This window comes from Sander lucioperca, chromosome 9, assembly GCF_008315115.2.
Source record: "Sander lucioperca isolate FBNREF2018 chromosome 9, SLUC_FBN_1.2, whole genome shotgun sequence".
In the NCBI taxonomy this organism is placed as follows: Eukaryota; Metazoa; Chordata; class Actinopteri; order Perciformes; family Percidae; genus Sander; species Sander lucioperca.
The window spans coordinates 25709089-25732371 of NC_050181.1; the positions used below are offsets into that span (position 1 = coordinate 25709089).

The window sequence follows — 23283 nt, forward strand, 5'->3', positions numbered from 1 at the left end:
TCTCCATAAACAACATTAAATCAAGGAGAGGGTTAACTTTTCCTGCTACAGATTTCCCACCGTGGTCAGAAAGCACAGAGACACTTTGTTTCTCTCACTGTGACTCTAGAGTCGCTACTTGCTCTTTAGCTAATCACTGTCACACTCTCACTTTCTCCCTCGCTCTATCACCCACTCCACACACACATGCCGGCTACGGTGAAAGCTCTGTGTGGAGCCTCCGCAGGACCATTAATCAAGCCTAATGTGGAATGTAGAATATGTGAAGCATTGGTGTTTGGCGTCTAGGCTCTGACCTCGTCAATCCCCACGGGGACAGACCAAGCCCAGCAGGGAGCGACGATGACGTGACTGCAAATCTTTGAGACTGTGTTCCCCTGAAAAACAGCCACAAAGGTTTGTTGCCCAAGCAGCATCCATCCATCTTCGTCCGCTCATCCGGGGTCGGGTCGTAGGGGGGTAGCAGCTCCAGCAGGGGACCCCAAACTTCCCTTTCTCGAGCCACATTAACCAGAGGCGTTCCCAGGCCAGGTTGGAGATATAATCCCTCCACCTAGTCCTGGGTCTTCCCCGAGGCCTCCTCCCAGCTGGACGTGCCTGGAACACCTCCCTAGGGAGGCGCCCAGAGGGTGTCCTTACCAGCAATTACGGCTAATATTTACTTGTATAGTGGCCATGCCCCCCGTATCGGCCATATAATTGTGACTGGAGCAAAGCAGGTAGTAAGGTGACGAAGTATAAAAGCGCCAAAATCCGCATAAGGAAGGCGGTTGGGGGATGGGTCAAACTAGTTTTTTGTTAACTTTACGGAACAAACGGAACAAACAGAGCTACGTTCTTGTTGAAATCTTTTCTACAGTAACGGCAAAGAAAATGGGATGCTTGTTTTGTTGCTTTTTTGTGGCCAGTATGGGTGGTCATGCTCTCTGTAGATTGTTCTCCATTTTATTTTTTATTTTTTTACGCAAGTGAAAATAGCCACAAATGGAATTTACCGACAACTGTAGTAAACCCTTGCACTTTGCTGATGGACTACTTTTTTTTACTTCATTTCATGCAAATGTCTTTTTCATGAAATGATCTAAAAAATAAATTAAAAAAAAGCTTCTTCATCTGGTTCATCCGTCCTGAAACCAAACTGTCGTTAGTGCTCCTGCAGCTCCTCCTGCTTTCTGCTGTCAAGCCGATTTTCCAACGGACATGGAAGCAGAGCGAGTGTGTCCTGGCAGGATGGGGAGTCTGGCAGTGACAGCTTTAACCTTTAACGTGTCATCTTGGATGGCAGGAACACAGAACCTGCCCGGGGCCAGGGATTTACTGAGACCCCGGGACCTCCTGGAGACCTCCATCTGCCTGACCACAGACAGAAGAGAGGGATTACAATCTGAGAGAAATCAGAGATCATGTATGGACAGAGATGAATACAATATCCAGGCACTATTTACACATACCTTGTCAGTCTTGACAGAGCCGATGTGCGTAAGGAGAAAGAATTAGGTGCAAACCAAAGCCATCAACTCAAAGTATGTGCTAGAATAAAATATTCAGGGTTGAACTTTGTAAAATCCTGCAATTTTAATCATTCAGTTTCAGATTTGGAGTTAATTTAGGATGTATTCCCAAATTTGCCATCTGTATGTTTTGAGTCAAGAAAGGCTTCGTGTCCCTGAGTGACGGCTGCAGCCGCGACCACCTCATGGCGGATACCAGGGTCACTCGCTGAGTGGCGGGATGAGACCACAGACAGCGGGGAGGAGAGCTCCAACCCTCCCTTCCCCTAACCACAGAGTCAAGAAAGACTTCGTGCCCCCGAGTGACGGCTGCAGCCATCTCCCATCTCTGTATTCGGCCTTTGAATCTCCTCCCTCCTCCTTGTCATCACTCCCTGTCTCTTCCTCTGGTCTTCCTCCTCCTCTTCCTCCTGAGAATAGACCATCCAATAGGACTTGAGGGAGAAAAGGGAGAATCTAGTAGACAGGGGATCGAGAGCACTGACCAGAAATGAGGATGCAGAGTTTGCCACTGGCCTTTTAATAGGAACAGCGGATACAGCAGATGCCTCTGGCTAACAAAATGTATACCGAACAGAGCACCGGCAATACAAACAAAATGATACAAAGTACAGAGAGACTTAATAGACATTACATATTACACTTAAACATACTGATGTTCAATCGACACAACACTGTTTACAGTCCGTATAGAAAGACGCAAGAACGGAACCCTCACAGGCTAACATCAACTAGCTTCTGCTAGCTTGCTAGCTAAAGCTGCTAGCAAATACATCTAAACACATCATAATAACCACAGTACAGACAACCGTACTGGTGATATACTCTTTTGAAACATATTAACAGAGATTGGAAAGGTTTAAAAATATACCTGTGGGTTGTCAAGAAGTGGATATACAGAAATGATGTCTCTCTCAATCACTGGATGTTTATTTCTGAGTGCTCGAGCTACCGTCTCCACAGCAACCCAATACGGCAAAGCAGTGCAACAGCGCCATCTACCGGGATGGAGTGAAATACATGGAAATGTTATCTTAAATGTAATAAAATTAAAAAATAGGAAACTAAAATATGAGGCCATTTTCTCTACCCTATTACACGTCCTCCAGAGAAAAATTGATCTTGAGAAAAATTTACCAACATTAACAACGTGTTTATGACTGCAACTGTTACATAGTCTGGTTTAGATGATTCTGTGGGTCCTATCAGAGGGTAGAAATAAACAACCAATATCAACGTATGGTTCGGAGGAATTGTTCATTTACACTCTATCCAGCAGACACAGAGCAACATTAGCATTCATTTGGAGTTGCTTGCTGTTGGAGATGAATGCAAATGAACGGCGAAGCACAATTTTTGTCTTTTTAGAGCTAAATGTTCCACTCTGTTCACCAGCTAATCACGGTCTTTGTCTGTGTGCTGCTTGGTTCTGGGCAGGTAGTGAACTATGAGTTAATCAGAGCTTATTTTATAGAACAGCTGCTGCTGGAAATGACACTGATGAGAGCGCTTCGACTGAACCAAAACAGAAAAGTTGTGGATCGTAAAGCCAAAAACAAAAAGATTCTTCATAGAACTTAAGGGTTGTCACTTCGAGCGACCCCTATCGCACATAGTCATAATCCATTATTATTGTAGTGATGGTACTATTGTTTCGATGCCCCATGTTGTTTAGTATGTCAGTCATGTTGAGATAATTACATGTTAAAGATAAGTTTTGGGGCATTTTCAGCCTTTATTTGTATAGGACAGCTGAAGACATGAAGGGGGAGAGAGAGGGGGAATGACATGTAGAGAAGGGACGTAGGTTTGATTCGTTGCTGTTGTTGCTATTTTCGGGGTTCTGATTGGCTAACGTGGGCTTGAGCTTCTCGTTACACTGTCACCTACAGGTTTGGCATGCTCTTGACGGCATTGACGGCATATATACACGGGTACATGTAAACAAACACTATTCTGAAAACTGACAGCTGTCCATGATGTTATTTTTGAAAACGGAGAGGTTGAAATGTCCGTTTATGAAAATAGCCGGCCACGTGTAAACGTAGCATAAGAAAGAAGAGGATCCAGCTGAGAGAAAAGATAGTGACGGTGCATATTGAAACAGAAAGAGAAAAATAATCCCAGAAGGGAGAGTCTAATTTAGACATGCCAAAGAAAATATAAGGAGAGACAGAGTGGCTGCAGAGTAGGGAGGAGAAGCAATTTGGAGGATTGAAATTACACACTCAGGACAGAAAACACTGTAGGTGAAGCAGACGAGAGCAAAGACACAGAGAGGAGGGGAGGCCGGAGTGATGATGGAGGAATTATTGCAGAGAGAAGACGGGGGGGGGAAAGAGAGCCGAGCCGAGCAGTGGCGTCGGTGTGTGGGCGTGACAGATGACTCGCCAGAGAGAATGAGACGTAAAGAGAAAAAGCCGAGGAGAACTCAGCCTTCTGTCACTTCAGGGAGTTTTGCTCGTCTCAAACAGCTCTGCCGCCTCGAATCGCCAGACTCGATTTGACCGTCGATTAATTATGTTGTATAAATACTTCTTCGCTGAACGCCGGAGTGATCAATCACGTGTTTTGTTAACTCAGCAGCTCGCCGGGTTGAGAGATTGGAGAGTCGGCGGTTAATGGGAGGCAACTGCTGAACACAGTGGAAAGAAACAGGAGAGAAAAAAGTGCAGGTGGTGTTAATCTTGTGCATGTGCACTTTCAGTGCAAAAATAAATGGACCTTAGAAGATGCAATGCCTTTTCACTAAGGTACTCAGTAAAGATTGCTTTTGAAAAGAGTGCAGATCCTTAAAAGGAGCCTCAGTAGAGTCTATAATCAACGTATTCGCATGAACGGGGTCGTACTACATTGTACAAAAATGTATGCACCAGCCCACTCTCATGGCAGTTCGTGAAATTGTTACGTTATTGAATCTATTCATTCGGGAACAGGACACGATTATGTCGTTTTTTTCGTGTGGTGATTACGAATTTTAATTTAATGTATTTAAATGGAAAGCATGTTTCGTAATCACAGCACGACAAAGGTAGGGAGTAGTATGAAAAGCAGAAAATCCGCGTAGGGAGGTTGGTTGGGGTGGTGGACGGGTCAAACAACACAGGACTTTCACCCAGGAGACCGGGGATCGCGTCCTGCGTGTTGCAGTTCCTTTCCGCGTTATTCTCTTCCTAACCACAACCGTCCCGTTGTTGTCGGCGTGTCCTGCATGTGACGGTACCTTTCCCAGTTCTTCTTTTCCTAACCTCAACCGTCCCGTTGTTGTGGCGTTTCATGTCCCCATTGTTGCATGCCACAGAGACTGCGGAGTGTGTACCTGCGCCCGGGAATCGCGTCCCCGTGTGGCAGTCCGTCCCGTTGTCGCCGGCGTGTGGCGTTTAATTTCCCCGTTGTGGCCGCGTGTGGCAGTCCGTCCTTTTGTTGTCGCCGGCGTGTGGCATTTCATTTCCCTGTTGTGGCGTTTCATAGAGCAGCCCAGTGTCATGGCAGTTCGTCAAATGGTCACGTTCGAAAATCGTGACCTGTACACAAATCAATAAATCAAAATAACGTGACTATTTACGAACTGGCGTGAAACCAGGTTGGTATGCACACCAATTCGTATGATATCCTACAAAAAATTAGGCAACCTCCTAGATCCGTGAGCTGTGGGTCGTATCAGCAGCCGTTGGTAGTTGAGTTTAGCCGATCAAATGTCCCAGCCAGGGGCACCTGGATAGCTCTGTTGGTTGAGTGCCCATATGTGGAGATTTAATCCTTGACGCAGCGGGCCCGGGTACGGCTCCGACCTGCGGCCCTTGGCTGCATGTTGTTCTCCCTCTCTTTCCCCTTTCATGTCTTCAGCTGTCCTGTCGAATAAAGGCCTAAATAGCCCAAAAAATAATGAATAAAAAAGGTCCTTCCTCCCTAAATCACAGTCTGTCAGTGCCTTTCAAAATAAATCATATTAGTTTGTCCTCTAGCGTTAGGTTTTGGTTAGGCAACTAACACGGTGTGCAAAATACCCTGAAATGTACCCCTGGAAAGACGTGCAGAGGTTTTGTGCAGTGCCACAAAATGAACAGACACATTTTTGAATGCCACTTTGGTTTTAACAGAAGAATACGATATTTCCAAACAGCAGATCAACCTTGGTCAGGGAACAAGAACTGATTTCACAGTGATTGAGATCAGGGATTTACATGGTGAGAAGATTAGCTTTTTCACAGCTGTAACAATAAAACTGTGTCTAAAAGGATTGTGAGACTTGATTCCAAAATCCGTCCGGGTACGTTTGAAAGGTCAACTTCATTAATTTCAAGATGAAATGACAGGAATGAAGACTTTGGGGGTTATGGAAAGTTAGATAATCTGTTTAGACATTGGACTCATTGCCTCGTGGTTGTATTTTTCTCTCAGAGCTCCATAGGTTTTACTTATCTCCTGATTGGCACTTTTTAAGCTGTCTCATCCAAGAATTTAACATTATGCTTCTGTTGGACTCATTTTAGGGCCATTTAAATACACTTTTCACCTAATTTTCAGACACATCGGGGCGGTAAACTTATGCTTTCCCTCGATACCATTGTCCATATGAAGTGATGCTGGAAGTTTCACAGCTTGAAGATCAGACTTCCTTTTGTGCTTCCCTGACTGCAGTTTGCAGGTTAATTTAAGTCTTTTGTGTGACGCCAGAGCATTTTCTCCAGGTTGTCTCGGCCCTGCCCCCGCTCTTAAAACACTAAAACCACACGCCCAGCAGCGAGGAAGCGTGCCTTTGGTTGAAAAGCAGCCATTGTCTGCTCAGATGATTGTGAGTCATTGTACTGGAAGCACAAGTCGGGAGTCAAATGATGTGATGTCGCAGAGAGACGTCCATTGTGGGTCGTATAAAGCTGCGGCAAGGAACGGCGGCCCTGGCAGATACCGACTGTTGGACGTTCAGGGGGAGTTTTGCATGAATAGTGGAGTAATTCAGTCAGTGGTGACGAGGTGATTAGCATTTTGAGTGGATTCACCGCCGGCCGGCTCTGTCCCATTCACAGGGCCAATCTGTGAGTAGCCAGCAGACTCTCTCGGCGGTCCGGTTTGTTTGGGAGAAAAAGGTCACGTATCAAGACTATTTAACACATTTGGGATCTATACACGTTCATGGACGAATTGATGATTTTGGTGTCAAGCACATAAATGAAGAAGAATCTTAAAGTGTTGTGAAGGTAGTCCATCAAAATCCCCACATTTTAAAAGATATTTTTTCATATGTCACTTAATGTTGTTCAAGCCGGTTGCAATAGTTTTAAAAACCGATTTTTACAAATGGCAAATTGGCCATTTTATAATGTTTGTGCTCTGAGACGTAAACAATATGTACAAAATGCCACTAGTAGTGAAATACTTGAGTGCTTGATTACCCTGCAACTGGAGATCAGATTTATTAAAGTTCTTTTTTATTGCTCATACCTTTTATTTGATGTGGGGAAAACCCCAAAATGTGGGACTATTGGAGAATGACAATACAATGAAAAATCCTCCAAAAACATTGATACAAACTGTAGCCTATGTAAATTTAACAATTTCATTCCAAAATGTATGGTTTAACAGAGAAACTTAAACCGGGAAACTAAGGAAGATGTGTCTGCTTTTTTTGGGACAGTAAATAAATAGTATTTCCTTGCTGAAATACTGTCACGGCTGGCACGTTTTTTTTTTCTCTCTCCAGTGAATGCAGCAGTATGGAATTTCAGAAGCAGAGTTTAAAATACACACAGCACATTTATTTTCTGGCTTTTCCTACAGTAATGAGCGGAATAGACTGCCAAGTTGTTTTTGGCGGTTTTAAACAACATACAGACTTTATATTTCAAACAACAAATTGCACCGTTCTTGAGTCTTTGCTCCTAATAAGCCTGATTTGTTGTGGTATTGAAGTCCTCTCCCCCATCGAGCAGACAGATGGTGATAACCATGAAAAAATGCTTCAACTGAGGAAGTGAGCCAGGAATCTGCGTGTGTGTGTGTGTGTGTGTGAGTGTGCGCATATTAAGCCTGCCTTCACATGTTTCTCTCTACCTGCTGAATGAGTGTTTACCTACAGCTCTTAATCACTTCATGCACAGCATTGTTGAATACACAATTGTAATTGGTCAATTACAGCCATCTACGATCTACCGGATGTAGTTTTGATCAATTTGAGACGGGGTCCTGAATCACTCTGTTGGGGTCCAATTCACAATGCAGCCTTGGAGTCCCTTCACACGGAGCCCTACAGATCCACGGATTTCAGTCAGTTTACTAAAAAGACAAATGATTTGCTGATGATACAATGTTTTAAGTTACACACTATCTACAGCCATTTAGAAACTGGTGCTAGCTTTGTCCTATTTTTTGATTACTTAAGTATATTTCAGTCAGCCAACCCATATGTAATGGGTGTATTATTATTATTAAAGGTTAATTCCACCCAAATTACATTAAAAAAACATTTTCTCGTTTACCCATGGCGTGGGTATCAATTTAGGCGGACAGTTTTAGTTTTATTTCAACAGATTTTGAGACACTGATTCTGAAAACCTATTTTCTGCTGAATATTTTAATATTGTGAGCACCTCGAGCAAAACTTATAAAAAATGTGAGGAACCATAAAGAACTGGAGTGCTTCTTGGAACTAGTTGTTGTGAAAAAAGACGGTGCTCTTTGTTCAGGGCAGGAACAAATCCAGTAGGCATTAAGGAAAAACTTAATGCCTACATTAAGCACTTCCTGACGCCGAAACGCATTGAAGTTGTTTTTATAATCTGATTCTATTAAGTGTGCCAGATGTATTAAAAGGCATTTTACATTTTTGTCAAGACGAGTGCCTTGGGTTTTTCCCTTGATGTCACAAAAAAACGTGTTTGAGGCAAACATATCAGAGACCAACGCTGCTAAATGATATTGTTAAATATGTTTAGGAGGGATCATAATTATTTCCTGGATTATGTTCACTGGCAAAGTTGTTGTTTTTTCTCCCCACAAGTAGCACCACTACATGGGTAGCAATGTCAAAAGTATTAAAATTATTACTATACCATCTCTGTAAGGTGTGACTTCAATTAGCGAGCTTCAGCAGCCCTTAAAGGATTTTTAAAAAGCTATTTGATGGGACTGTTGTCTCAGTAAAGTCACCTACACATGATAGGCGGCTTTGCGCCGGCTGTTCCATTGATTTCCTACGGATTTGCCGCTTTGCGCAGCGCTCAAAGTTCAAATTATTTAAACTTTGACCTAGTTGCCGCTGACCTATCAAAAGCACAACCAATGAGATAACAGCATGCCGTTACCTAGTAACGGGAAATGGCTTCCTTGCTACCCTTGATGACGCTTATCATGTGTAGGTGACTTAACAGATATTTTAATTTCCTCTTGCTTGCTTGGCACGTCAGCTGTGGAAGCACTTGTTTGCATTCCTAACTAGAAGTTCTTGATCTGATTGGTGAGAAACGAGATGTGCCGAGAGTCTCCGTGGTCCAGGATGATGGAATATATGACCAAGTTTTACTCTTGCATTTCTGCAAAGGCTTTGGCATCTTTCTCAAGATGAACATAACAGATTCAGACTACTGTTACATGTTCTTCTCTGTAGCATTTGAACTCACATTTCTGTTTCCTCTCCTCATGTTTAAATCAACTTAGCTTGCTCTGAAAGAGGAATGCGCCAGGCTGGGAGGCTCTCTATGGAGCACATGCTAGTTTAAGAGAATACATCAAAAAATGGGAGATGTCGAATAAAAGCATGGCTACTCCACATAACTTCAATGAGCTTCATCTTCACAGAAACATTGTACACTGAGAGGCTGCTGGTGCATTAAACTCATTCATTTTTACCACAATATTTCATTTATTTCTATCTATCAGGAGCTTCCAATGTACTTAAGACATCATTTGGTCTGTTTTTATTTTTGTAGAATGTAATTGCTTCTTATTGTACTTTCTTCCTCATGAATGGATGATTGTTTCTATAATACTAAATTTCATTTATTTCCCCCTTCTGTTCCAGAGGCCAGAGATCCAAAATGGGAGGCAAGCTCAGCAAAAAGAAGAAGGGATACAACGTAAACGATGACAAGGCCAAAGAAAAGGATGCCACAGCAGAGGGGGCCTCTGCCGAGGAGAGTGAAGCACCGAAGGACAACAAAGACGAGGCCCCGGCTGCCACTGACACTAAGGAGGTAGCAAACGACACGGCGGCCAAGGAGGCGCCAGCAGCAGACGCCGCAGCGCCCAAAGAGGAGGAAAAGAACGCCACTCCCGCCGCAAAGGAGCCCGAGAAGCCTGCAGCCAACGCTGAGCCCAAAACGGAGGCACCCAAGAGCGCAGAGCCCGCCAAGGCTGAGGAGAAACCAGCTGCCGCCGCGGCCCCGGCCAAAGAATCGGCCCCTGCTGCCAAGGAACCTGAAGCTAAAGCCGCGGCACCTGCCCCGGCGGCTGAGAGCAAAGATGAGGCCGACGCCAAAAAGACTGAGGCCCCCGCGGCACCAGCAGCCAAAGCCGAGGCGGCCCCCGCTGCCTCCCCTGACCCCAAGCCCACAGAGCCGGCAGCTCCCGCACCAGCAAAGGAGGCCGCCGCAGCCCCTAGTTCAACACCAGCCGCCGAGCCTCCCGCCAAGGAGGCGAACGCCACAGAGGCGCCAAGCAAGGATCAAACCGTAGCAGTTCAAGATTAATGGACAGCTTCTTTTCGGAAATGAAAAAAAATTTAAAAAAAGTACCTAACTCAACGACGATGAAGATTAAAAAAGAAAAAAAATTAAATTAACTAGCCCACCCATATTATGATAACAACAATAATGATAATAATTGTAATGATAATGATTGATTTGATTGATTGAGGAGGACTGGAGCAACCACATGGGGAAGTTTCCCACCGCTGCAGATGATTATTGCCATTATTATTGTTATGTTTTATTCTATTTTTTCTGCTGTAGTATTTGAACTTTGATACGAGTCTGTGTCGGCCATGCGCCTCGCCATTCCACATCCGTCATCCCTCTTCTCCTTCACATGTCAAGACGTTGAACACGACGACTCCCATCTCAGCTCAGTAGGCCTGCGTTCAAACATTCACCTGCACCCTCGGCTCTGTGGACGGCAGAATATCAACATTTTGGGGGAATGGGATATAGGGAAAGGGGTTGAGAAATCACTTTACCAGCTGGACTTCCCATTGAATCTGTCCACTCTGCAGCCCTCCCCCTTCCACTCATCCTCCTCTTTAGAGTATCATGCTCTCCGCCTGGTACCTACAATTTTTCTTAGACGTGAAATTGTGGTTATGTCCTTTTTTAAACCTATCCCCCCCTCCCTCGATTTTTTCATTATTGTTGGGTTGTGTTGCTACCCATTTTCCTCTTGGGGTTACACGCCACTTTCTCTGTACGGCAAGACTTAAACGGTTGTTTAAATCTTTTGTGAGAGCGAAGAATGCTCAGGCTTTCTAAGACATTTCGGAGGTTGAAAAAGGCTGGCTTTTGCAGAGCAAAACACATTCTTAGACGTATAAAACAGTCGTAGGAATTTTTCAGATAAACTTCTAGATTTTGTACTGAAACCCTTAGGTATATTGTAAGTGAACTAAGTGGTTTTTTAACATTTGTAATACACTTATGAAGTCTGCAAAAGCCTCGCTGAAAAGATCTCCTCAGTGTTCTTAGAAAGTCTGGTAGAAATCTCCGATCCTCCAACCCAAATCTGATGACAAATTTTAACAGAATATGAGATTTTTGTTTTATAGACATATCTACTGCTGACCTGGGAGAGATAGGCTAGAGTTAGTTAGGTTTTGCTTAAGAATACCAAGTTGGTGACGTTTACTGCATCATCAGGAGATGTCAGCTGTTAAGCTCTTTTCTGTGATTGTCTTCAGTTTCTGGACTGTATCGCTGAAAAAAAAAAAACTCAAATCCTTCACTTGCTAAGTAAATGTTCCACAAAGTAGACATACTAAGATACACTGTAAGTCCTACTTTCTACATTCTACTTAAGTCGAGGATTAGCAGCAAAATATACTTAAGAAGCGAAAGTATATTGTAAAAGTATTCTGATATAGTGGACAGTGATGGAGAGTGTTAACATGTGCTTACCACGTGTTGCATTTGTAAAGAAAATCACAAAATGAGAGGAAACCCTCAAGATTTTGGAATTCAATTTTGTGGGTTTGCGATATGTATGCACACCAATTCGTATGATATCCTACGAAATAGGGCGACCGCCGGCCGATCACGTGACACCGGCTACAGAGCTCCGTGAAACGACGTCGTATCAGCGGCAGTTGCTAGTTGAGTTTAGCTGACAAAAGGTGACTGTGAGCCGGGTACAGAGCAACGCAAGCTGTCGGTCGTTTTGGCGGACATTATAGTTAAGTTTAGCCGACAAAAAGTGAGCGTCAAGCTGCGACGACAGTTAGGTTTCGTCACCAAAACAACTAGTTTTGGTTTAAAACACTCCCAAGGAACGAACACAAGTGTCCTGGGTGAAGTATTTTTGTTTTCGCTGGTGAACTCTGCTCCCAGCTTAAAAGAGCATTACTTTTTGTAGCTTTATGTACGAATGGTTCATGAGAACAGCCTGATTATAGCAGCAACATCAGTAAAGCAGTCTGTCCTGTGGAGCGAACCTCACCAGTTTGGTATCGAAGCAGCTGAAAACACCCAGGTCTGTAAAATCCGTGTAGCTCCGTGACTCTCAGCAGTCTGATCCCCGTCCCGGAGGGTATTTCAGTGAATGATCAGAGTCATCAGCAAACCTACTCGATCTACTATGGTCCATGTTCCTGTGGCAGCCGTACGCCATGCTATCATTATGGGATGGAAAAGCCTTGCACATGAAAAGGGAGCTTCTGATTTTGTCATTTTTCACCCCTCATGCATTTTTCCTTTGCTTTTTTAGAAATATGTATTACGTATGTGTACATACATGCAGCGGTGGAAGAAACTTTACTCAAGTAAAAGCAATATTACTCCATGGCAGTTCGGTGTTGTCGCATATGCTTCAGTAAAAAAGTATCAAAAGGTAAAAGTACTGACAGGGAAGAAGAAAGTTAAACTATTGTCATGCTTCAGGATGAGAAGAAAGGAGCTTTTTATACGAGCTGAAAAGGAAAAAGAAGGAAAGATGTATTGTCAGATTGAAAGAAAGGAAAAATAGAAACAAGACAAGAGGCAACGGAGAAAAAAAATGAATGAAGTCAACAAGAAATGAAAGATGTAAAGGGCAAGAAATGTGATATTTCATAATCTTATCTCATGATTAATGGAAAGGTTTTGAACATAAATGTCGGATTGTAAAAATACGTTTTTAACGTTGGTTTGGTTATGTTTAGGTACAAAAACGACTTGGTTAAGTTTAGAAAAAGATTGAGGTTTGGTTTAAGTTCAGACGTTACTTTACTTACAGTTACGTATGTGACGGAAGTTTTTAAAAAGAAAACATAGGAGAAAGTCCCTCTAAATTATTGGACTAAATACTTGAGTATAAAAAACAGTCGAGTAAGGTACCAGCACCCTAAAATTGTATTTAACTTGAGTGCTTGAGTAAATGTACTTTCCTAGTTTCCACCTTTGCATATATGTAGGTAGACATGTATATATTTAAATCACCTCAGCCATCCATTTTACAAACTTTTCAGTTTCATCCAACTGACACGCAGCGTTTTCCTCCCAGCACTTGTCAAACTGTAGCAGAAACGAACACTCGAGGAGCGCTGTGTGCCACTTGGTTCAGTTTCTCTTCCTCTCTTGACTCAGTAAATTGCATGTCTGTGGTTGGGTGAACCTGTATTCCTGTCTTTTTGGTCAAGTGAAAAAACAAAACAAAAAAAAAAAAAAATTATTTCTCAGTCTGCATCCATCGCAACTACAGTTGATATTCTCATTCTCATTGTCTCACTACTGCTATATTTCCACGCCACACGTTCATTCAAAACAAAAACAAAAAAAAGATATGGAAAATTGATGCATTCAAAATTATATGTACTTGTATAAATGGTGCAACAGTAATAAAATGTAAGAAATTGACTGAAACTTGAGGATTTTGTGCAAGTCCACTTTTTGTCATGCACTCACAAGTTAACAAAACAAATACTACTTTTTATTTAAAGGATTAGGTGCAATTCTATAGGTTCTCTTTGGTCCATGGTCAACAAATCCAATGAAGACCAAATCTATGTGTTAGTCTGTTTCGATACTTTGTGACTTAAAACAACTACAGATGAAATGATTAGTTGATAAATTCAATTTGATTGACAAAAAAAATCAACCGGCCTCCAATTTGATAATCAAGTTGTTTAATGCCTACCATACACTAGAAGACTTTGAAAAGACTAAAGTCTGACACCATCTCACATCTAAAGACAATCATCTCATATCTAACGTTAAAGACTGTCATAATATGTAAAGACTGGGGATCTTGCAGGGTCACACATTAACCAAGCTAGCAAGCTATCGCTAGCGTTAGCTGGTAACTTAAGGGAAAGTTTGTAGATTTTCTGTTCTGCCGTACATGCAGATGAATGTCTCCAGTACCCCGAGGTCTGTGTTTTATCTGTCGGTAAAACTTCCGTTGGATGACTCGGTTGAAAATCAGCAACTTTCCCTCTTTAAGGAGCACACTCATTGGTTGTTGACAATGTTTACATGATGTTACTTCACTACCGATAAAACTAACGACAATATCAAACACGTTTAAATTTGTCGGAACATCCAGACGGGAGAAAGACTGACTGGGACTGAGTTTTATGACCACGTTATCCCAAACGATGGAGACGATGGGAGCGCCCTGACTCAAGCAAGACTCTCAGGATTTCAATCAGATATTGGTGTCACGATTGAAGACTGGAGAGGAGGCTTTTTAAAGTGCAAAACTTATGTATTTATTAACCAAACAACACCAAAAATATACTCAAACAAAATATAAAAAAAGTAATTCAAACAAAGGCAAAATACCCTCAAACAAACAAACCAGCAACTTCTCAGCAAGCTGCCCATTCCTTCCCTCAACCCCCTTCTCCTCAAGCCCTATTAACCCAGCCTCACCCACTTGGCACCTACCACCTGTCCCGGTGGGTAGAGGGTGAGCCAAACTGAAGAAAAAACAAAAAACACTTGAATGTGTAAAATACCATTCAATGTAGATAAATGTGATTACTGACATTCCTAGTTATATATATTTGTACATGTGCTTACCCAACCACAAGCACCAACAAAATATAAAAATGTAAATTGCTGCAAAAACTGTTATACCTATTGTTCTACACTTTAGGATTGCCCAGCCTCTCCCTACAGAAAGGACCTAATGAGGCAAACCTGCATGCACTCTCCTCAATTAAGCTAGTGAACAGTACCTAGGTAAGGACTACTAGCCAGTCAGAAGCAGAGTATGAGGGCGTGCCCTGACAGTACCTAGGTAAGGACTACTAGCCAGTCAGAAGCAGAGTATGAGGGCGTGCCCTGACAGTACCTAGGTAAGGACTACTAGCCAGTCAGAAGCAGAGTATGAGGGCGTGCCCTGACAGTACCTAGGTAAGGACTACTAGCCAGTCAGAAGCAGAGTATGAGGGCGTGCCCTGACAGTAGCTAGGTAAGGACTACTAGCCAGTCAGAAGCAGAGTATGAGGGAGTGCTACGCTAGCAGCTAGGCGAGCATTATAACGTGTGTTCCAAAGTGACCACGTTTGTCTCTGAAGTAAAGGCTGGACTACAATAGAGCTGTTTGGAGCAGTTTGTGAACAGTGTTTTCTGTTGGAGATGGTAAGTCCCTTTGGGGTGGACTTTGGGCTTTTTCACTTTGTAAACCTATAACATGCACAATAAAGATATATAACACTATAAAGGAAAGGGGAAAAGCCAAAAAGCAGAATATGAGCACTTTAAGGTAACTAAAACATCAGGGATTAGCTCAAAATAAGTCTCATAACGTAAAACTACTAAAATGAGGACGCAGCGTGACGTCATGGACTTCTTTGCGTCATAGACTGAGGTCCGTAAAACTTTGGTTAATTTCAAAATGGGTCAGGGCCCTAAAGTATAATCCGTTTTTCGTTTTAAACCAAAAACGAAAAAAGAAAAACAAAACTATGAGCTCCGTTTTCCCGTTTTTCCAATGTCCATACAAATTAAAAAATAACTGGAAAACTGCTCGTTTTTCAACTGTTGTTTTTTTGTTATTCATGTTTCTGTTTTAAACCAACAGCGAGAACACAGGCTCATTTTTATAATGTGCATAATCAATGAAAATCCGATGGAAGGCAGGTCTCGTTTATAATGTTATTTTGGTCTTGCGTGTTAAAGATCAAAGGTGACTAAAACAAATGCGCCCTGGACCGGTAGTAACTGACGTGTCAAAATAAAAGTATGAGAACTGTAATAACTGCCAGAAGAACGAGGCACTTTATGAATACATTGTTTGCCTGTAGCTTGTCAGATTAGGCTAAAGTTAGCTATTTAGGGTTATATAAAGTATTTAATTATTTAATAATAATTTTAACATCACATTTTAAATGAAATCTAAATTCCTTCCATTAGCCTCTAGTATTGACTACTTACTCTAATCTTACACCAGCCAGTAAAAAGGCATCTAACCCTTGTGTTGTCTTCGGGTTAAATGTGTCGTGTTTTCAAAGTTTCTTATAAGAAATATGGGTTTCTTTCAACCAAAATAACCAAAAATATTTTAATGTTTTATTCAATTTCATAGCATTTATGGTCTTCCCGGGTGAATTTTGACCTGGTAGTGCAATAGGGCACTATTGTGCTTTACAAAAGATAAACACACACACACATGCACACACATGCATGCATGTGCCCAGACACACAAACACCCACATACACACATTCACCCCGCCACACACACGTGCATATGTACACACACATTCACACACACACACACACACACACGTGCATATGTACACACACACATTCACCCCGACACACACACGTGCATATGTACACACACACACACACACACACACACACATTCACCCCGACACACACACCTGCATATGTACACACACACACACACACATTCACCCTGCCACACACACGTGCATATGTACACACACACACACTCACCCCGCCATACACACATGCATATGTACACACACGCAGACATTCACCCCGCCACACACACGTGCATATGTACACACGCAGACATTCACCCCGCCACACACACGTGCATATGTACACACGCAGACATTCACCCCGCCACACACACGTGCATATGTACACACACGCAGACATTCACCCCGCCACACACACGTGCATATGTACACACGCAGACTTTCACCCCGCCACACACACGTGCATATGTACACACACGCAGACATTCACCCCGCCACACACACGTGCATATGTACACACACGCAGACATTCACCCCGCCACACACACGTGCATATGTACACACACGCAGACATTCACCCCGCCACACACACGTGCATATGTACACACACGCAGACATTCACCCCGCCACACACACGTGCATATGTACACACACGCAGACATTCACCCCGCCACACACACGTGCATATGTACACACACGCAGACATTCACCCCGCCACACACACGTGCATATGTACACACACGCAGACATTCACCCCGCCACACACACGTGCATATGTACACACACGCAGACATTCACCCCGCCACACACACGTGCATATGTACACACACACACACACACACACACACATTCACCCCGCCACACACACGTGCATATGTACACACACGCAGACATTCACCCCGCCACACACACGTGCATATGTACACACACACATTCACCCCGCCACACACACATTCACCCCGCCACACACACGTGCATATGTACACACACACATTCACCCCGCCACACACACGTGCATATGTACACACACACACACACACACACACACACACACACACACTCACCCCGCCACACACACGTGCATATGTACACACACACACACACACACACACACACACTCACCCCGCCACACACAGGTGCATATGTACACACACACACACACACACTCACCCCGACACACACACACGTGCATATGTACACACACACTCACCACGACCCACACACGTGCATATGTGTACACACACACACACACACACACACACACACACACATATGTAGCCACACACACACACACACACACACATGTAGCCACACACACACACACACACACACACACACATATGTAGCCACACACACACACACACAAACAAACACAATGTATCATTGAGCTTTACAGCAGATGAATACGCATGCACACACACACACACTCCTTATTGTAATTCAACCACGCAATACCTTTCATGTATTATATTAGTCTGCAGGGCCTGAGGAGACCAGACCAGAATGAGAGAGTCTCCAGTACACTTTAACTTATGTTCTTCATCACATTGACATGTTCAATGGTAGCTAATGTGGTCAACCATGTCACATACAATATTCTGCAGAGCAATTAAAAACTTAAAATTTACTGGCTGGTGTAAGATTAGAGTAAAAGTAGTCAATAACACTACACATAATGCTAGGGGTATGCAGATTTGATTTAAAATGTGATTTTAAAAATATTATAATCCTATTTACAGTTTTTGCCTGTTGCTTGAACACTATAGACCCATGCTTAGACTAAAGTAACACAACTTGAAGCTTTTGTTACCATACCTCAAACACATGTACCCATACCTTAAACAAAAGCGCTGCTTTGCACTCTAGTTGCAATTCTGCAACACACTTACTCCTTTATGCAACACACTTGGTCCTGCATACTACACTCTATTTCATACATAAGACACTTCGTTCAAAAATGAAATCTCAGGGTGCCATTTGGAAAACACATGTATCCAAAATACAAAACACATTGGGTAATTGCAACCACTCAAATACACACCTGAAGGCACTTACTTGCAAAACTGAACACCAATCAACCAGCTACAAAAAGCCCTCAGTTTATGCATTTCAAGAACTTTGCAAGCATGGATGGAGGGAGAGCAAGTGGCAGAGGTAGAGCAAGAGGAAGAGGAAGAGGAGGAGGACATGGTCAAGGTCGAAGAGGCCATGCACGGACCCTTATTTCTGATGATATAAGAGCAACTTTGGTGGACCATGTCATCAACATGGCCTGACTATGAGGGAAGCTGGGCAGAGAGTCCACCCACATCTACGCTTCTTCAATAAGAACATTCCAACTAGAAAACAGGTATGTCTTCACCTCTCTACCTTCTACTCTACTCAGATGGTATTTACAGCACTGTACTACAGTATATCACATTACCACATCACATGTACAGGGTATTGCAGGGTGCTAATGCTCCTTTTGCAGCCAAAGTGGTAATTTTTGTGAAACATGCCATGATTACTTATATTGAGATGTTTCAGTACAGTGGATGATACAGTATATACAGTAAGTTTTGTAAGAAAAAAAAGCAAACCGATAATTTGTGGTTGTATTTCTCTAGAATGACTAGAAGACCTTCTGGGGGAGGACGCCAACGCCTGTTCACACAACAGCAGGAACTTGCCGTTGTGGACCTAGTGAGGACAGACAATGCCATCCGTCTCCACCAGCTACGACAGAAAATACTTGCAGACAGGCAAGTGTTCAACAACATAAACAATGTGAGCATCACCACCATCAGACGCATCTTGGGAAAACACAACATCACCATGAAGCAGCTCTACAGGGTCCCATTTGAGAGGAACAGTGAACAGGTCAAAGGACTTCGAGCTGAATATGTACGGGTAAGTGTAACTGTCTTTTACATTTACAATATAGTATTGGTGAAATCCAGTAGCCGCTGAATATGTACCGTATCAGTACCACATGGATCCATTCGGAGCGCTACACAGGTACCTGTGTGATGGGGTGAGGGTTCTGTATGTGGAGCACTGTAGTACAGTACTATGTTTTGTTTTTTTTTTGTTACAGAGAATCTTGGCTATGGATGGAGCTGCACAGCCTCATGAATTCATTTTCATTGATAAAGCTGGATTCGACCTGAGCAAAACAAGACGACGGGGTCATAATGTAATTGGCCACAGGGCAAGTGTGCACGTCCCGGGGCAGCGCGGGGGAAATATCACATTGTGTGCCGCCATAAGCCTTTGAGGGCAGATCAGCCCAGGTTTGTGGTGGTGGTATAGGGTAATGTTAGTTTTCATCGGGCTGCTCTGGTCCAGGCCTGGTTCACCAACCACAATCAATTTGAAGTGGTATACTTGCCCCCTTACTCACCATTTTTAAACCCTATAGAGGAATTCTTTTCAGCTTGGAGATGGCGTATATATGACCACCAACCACATGCCCGCATGCCTCTTCTGCAGGCAATGGAACAGGCCCGCGGCGACATTCAGGTGACAGCAATCATGGATGGTTTCGACATGCAAGGGGATATTTTCCCCGGTGCCTAGCAGCAGAAGACATTGCTTTCGATGCGATGACGTCCTGTGGCCAGACCCCAACAGACGGCGGGATCCATGAGCCCACGTATGCACAATTGCCATGATTTTCTGTGTTTACAGTATAGTGTTTTTTCTATTATTATTATTATTATTATTATTATTATTATTATTTTGCTTTATCTGAATTCATGTTACTGCAATGTACAGTGCTGCAATGTACAATATTGAGTAGGCCTATTTGCTTTTTTGGTTGTTTGAAAATGTGCCTCCTGAAAATATGCCTTCTGAATAAACAGTGAAAATCAAAAACTGCAGTGTTTTATATAAAGTAGACTAGTGTGTTCCCCCTGATCTGAAAGTGTATGCATATGATGCAAGTATGTCATTTTGTCATCAGAGTTACATTTTGACAAAGGAATGTTAGGTTTTGATAGTAGAGTTTAGGTTTTGATAGTAGAGTTTCAATTTGATACAGATGTGAATGGTATATTTCCCAGTGTGTCATGTTTACTTGTGTGTAGAGTTTTGGCACAATGAGCGAAGTTTTGCAAAATGTGTTCAAGCAACGGGCAAAAACTGTAATATCCTATCCATTCTTACTCCCTTTGTGGCTATTAATGAATGTTACTCAATTAAATACTTTATGTAACCTTACATAATTAACTTTAGCTTAATCTGACAAGCTATAGGCAAAAGCTAAAGTATCTCGTTCTTCTACTTTTATTTTCTCATACTTTTATTTTGACACGTCAATGTTACTTCCAACACCCCAACATGCCTTGTGATATGGAATTTAACGCTCATATAATTTGTAACCTCACATCCTTGTTTTGCTCTTGTGATAGTCTATATCAACGACATTTCATTTCCGGGATTGTTCAGGTGCCGCCGGAAATTCGTGAGATGTCCCCAATGTTTGGCCGGATGTTTCCTTCCTCTTCCTTTGTGTTGGCATTCTAACCTCCGGTGGATTTGTAAGGACTATGGTTAACTGCTCCTCAGATCTCTGCAGGGTAAATCCAGACAGCTAGCTAGACTATCTGTCCAATCTGAGTTTTCTGTTGCACGACTAAAACAACTTTTGAACGTACACATGTTCCACCAAAACAAGTTCCTTCACGAGGCTATTTTGCAGAGGCACCGTTGCTCCGTCCGGCGCCTAGCGCTGCCCTAGACTATTGTGATTGGTTTAAAGAAATGCCAATAAACCAGAGCACGTTTTTCTCCCATCCAGGAATGCTGTGTGCAGTGGACCCTGGGAACTTGTCATTGGCATTTGTTCAGTATTTATTTCCAAACATTTTATCGACTGAACGCTAAATCAATTAATTGAAAATAGACGAAAATGATAGGATATGCGTATAAACAAATACAATTTAACATAGAAAAGTCTTTGTTTCCCATTCATAGCCACACATTGACATTGTTTGAAACATGGTGACACCCTTGATATATTGTATGCGTCAGGGCTGTTTGAAGTTGATTGGGTTCATACGGATAAGACACAGATCACTCAATGGCGCCTGCAAACTCTCTCTGCGGCCGTGGGGCTCCAGCTGAGCGATAATTTCACTCCTCGTTATCACATAAAGAAAAAAACATTGTCGGGGACACCAGGAAGAGGACAAATACGAAGGAACAAAGCCAGCCTTGCCAAGAGGTGATGATTGATGTCTTTATCTCTTTCTCTCTCTCTCTCTCTCTCTCTCTCTCTCTCTCTCTCTCTCTCTCTCTCTCTCTCTCTCTCTCTCTCTCGCGGGGAGGGAGGGAGGGCGGCAGAGGCAGTAAATCAAGGACTTAATCGCTCTGCTGTGATTTACACCTGTTCAAATGTCATTTCTCACCCGGGAATACCTTCCCCGTGCCTTTACTCAGGCCACAACGAGGCTAGATAAGATGTGATGTGTGTATAGAGAAACAAGAACTGGGTGTACCCCATGAACCTAACACAAGGCCTGATAATGTTAAACTCCAGATAAAGCCGGTTGGGTAAACGATGCCAGACTAAACAAGCTTGTGTCGCATGAAGAAAGCTGTGATATCAGGCTGTTGCAGAGTTTCAGGCTGTTCAAGACGTATCCTGGGTGCTTTTTTTTTTACCTTTTGCTATGCATTTGCCACATCAATAAAGGCTTTTTAATATTTTCTTCAACAAGAGTGCCTTGGGTTTCATGCTGTTCTGATACGTATCCTGGTAGTTGGATTGAGTACTGAATTGGATTATTTCATGGCAGGTCAGATTTATTCAACAAATTTAAAAGCATGTTGCAACGATTCACCAAACCTTTTTGGCTACTTTTCTTCATCACGTCTGATTAAGTAGCAGGGGGCCGAGAAAGTGTCAAAATATTTTTGACTGAAATTAAAGTATCGCTAAAGTACTTTAATGTAAAGAGTGTGCTGTCTCCTCTAGTTGGCAGTGAAAGCCAGATCATAAAACTTGGTGCGGCTGCTCTTTTCCAACCTGATCTCACACAATTCCATGAAATGAACACGGCCCGTTAACTCAAAATCTGTGGCAGTTTCACGAAAACGCCAAAAATTCCGTGATGGGCCCACGGAAGAATTCCGTGAAATGAACACGGCCCCTTAACCCTTGTGTTGACTTCGGGTCACATTGGCCCGTTTTAAAATTTTTGTTTTATAAATCAGAAATTATTGGACGTAGAAATAAGCGCTGAAAATGTGTAGAAGAAAAATTTAAAACGTTGGAAAAAGCAAAAACAAAAAAGCCGTCACAAATGTCAGAAAAGAAAGTGTTTTTTTCAAAGTTGAAGGGAAGACAACACAAAGGTTCAGTGAAGGAAAAGGTCGTGGGTGGGTTTCCGTTTCCATGACACGCAGGACAACAACGAGACGGTTGGATTCAGGAAAACAAGAAACGGTTGGGTTTAGGAAAGGTGACACGCGGGACACGATCCCCGGTCTCCTGGGTGAAAGTCCTGTGTTGTTTGACCCATCCACTGCCCCAACCAACCTCCCTATGCAGATTTTCGGGCTTTCATACTACTCACTACCGTAGTTGCTCTTAATGCTACGTCATCTTCTCATTGACTTTACTTTGGCATTGTTTTCCGTGGTGGCCACACAGAATGTTTAACTTGTTAACAGTTCGTGATCATTTCACGGAATTCTGTGAGACCAGGCTGCTCTTTTCACACCTGAACCAAGGTCTATGTTTTTCTTACATTGTATACATTTGATCCAGTTAGTTTTGGTTTCACATTGCTATAATGCATCTGCACGAAAGAGCTTTACGTACAGACACACTGTACCTACATCCCGTTGTCAGTGTTTTGGGCGGTTGTAGCATGTTAGGATTTTAACCCTAGAACACACACACACTTTCTCTAACATTCAAACAGTTCC

The 23283-nt window shown here is 42.8% G+C and overlaps 1 protein-coding gene and 1 long non-coding RNA gene across 3 annotated transcripts in view; both read left to right on the forward strand.

Moving 5' to 3' along the window:
* The window catches only part of basp1 (brain abundant, membrane attached signal protein 1), a 59847-nt gene extending 48434 nt beyond the window's left edge, over positions 1-11413 (forward strand). For both annotated transcript variants that reach the window (XM_031292141.2, XM_031292150.2), the window contains exon 2: positions 9529-11413. In XM_031292141.2, the coding sequence (XP_031148001.2) occupies positions 9529-10195 (667 nt within the window). In that variant the 3' untranslated portion in view covers positions 10196-11413. The remainder of the gene's footprint in view (positions 1-9528) is intronic.
* The window catches only part of LOC118495754, a 257782-nt gene that overhangs the window by 113392 nt on the left and 121107 nt on the right, over positions 1-23283 (forward strand). The gene's annotated exons all lie outside the window — the stretch shown is intronic.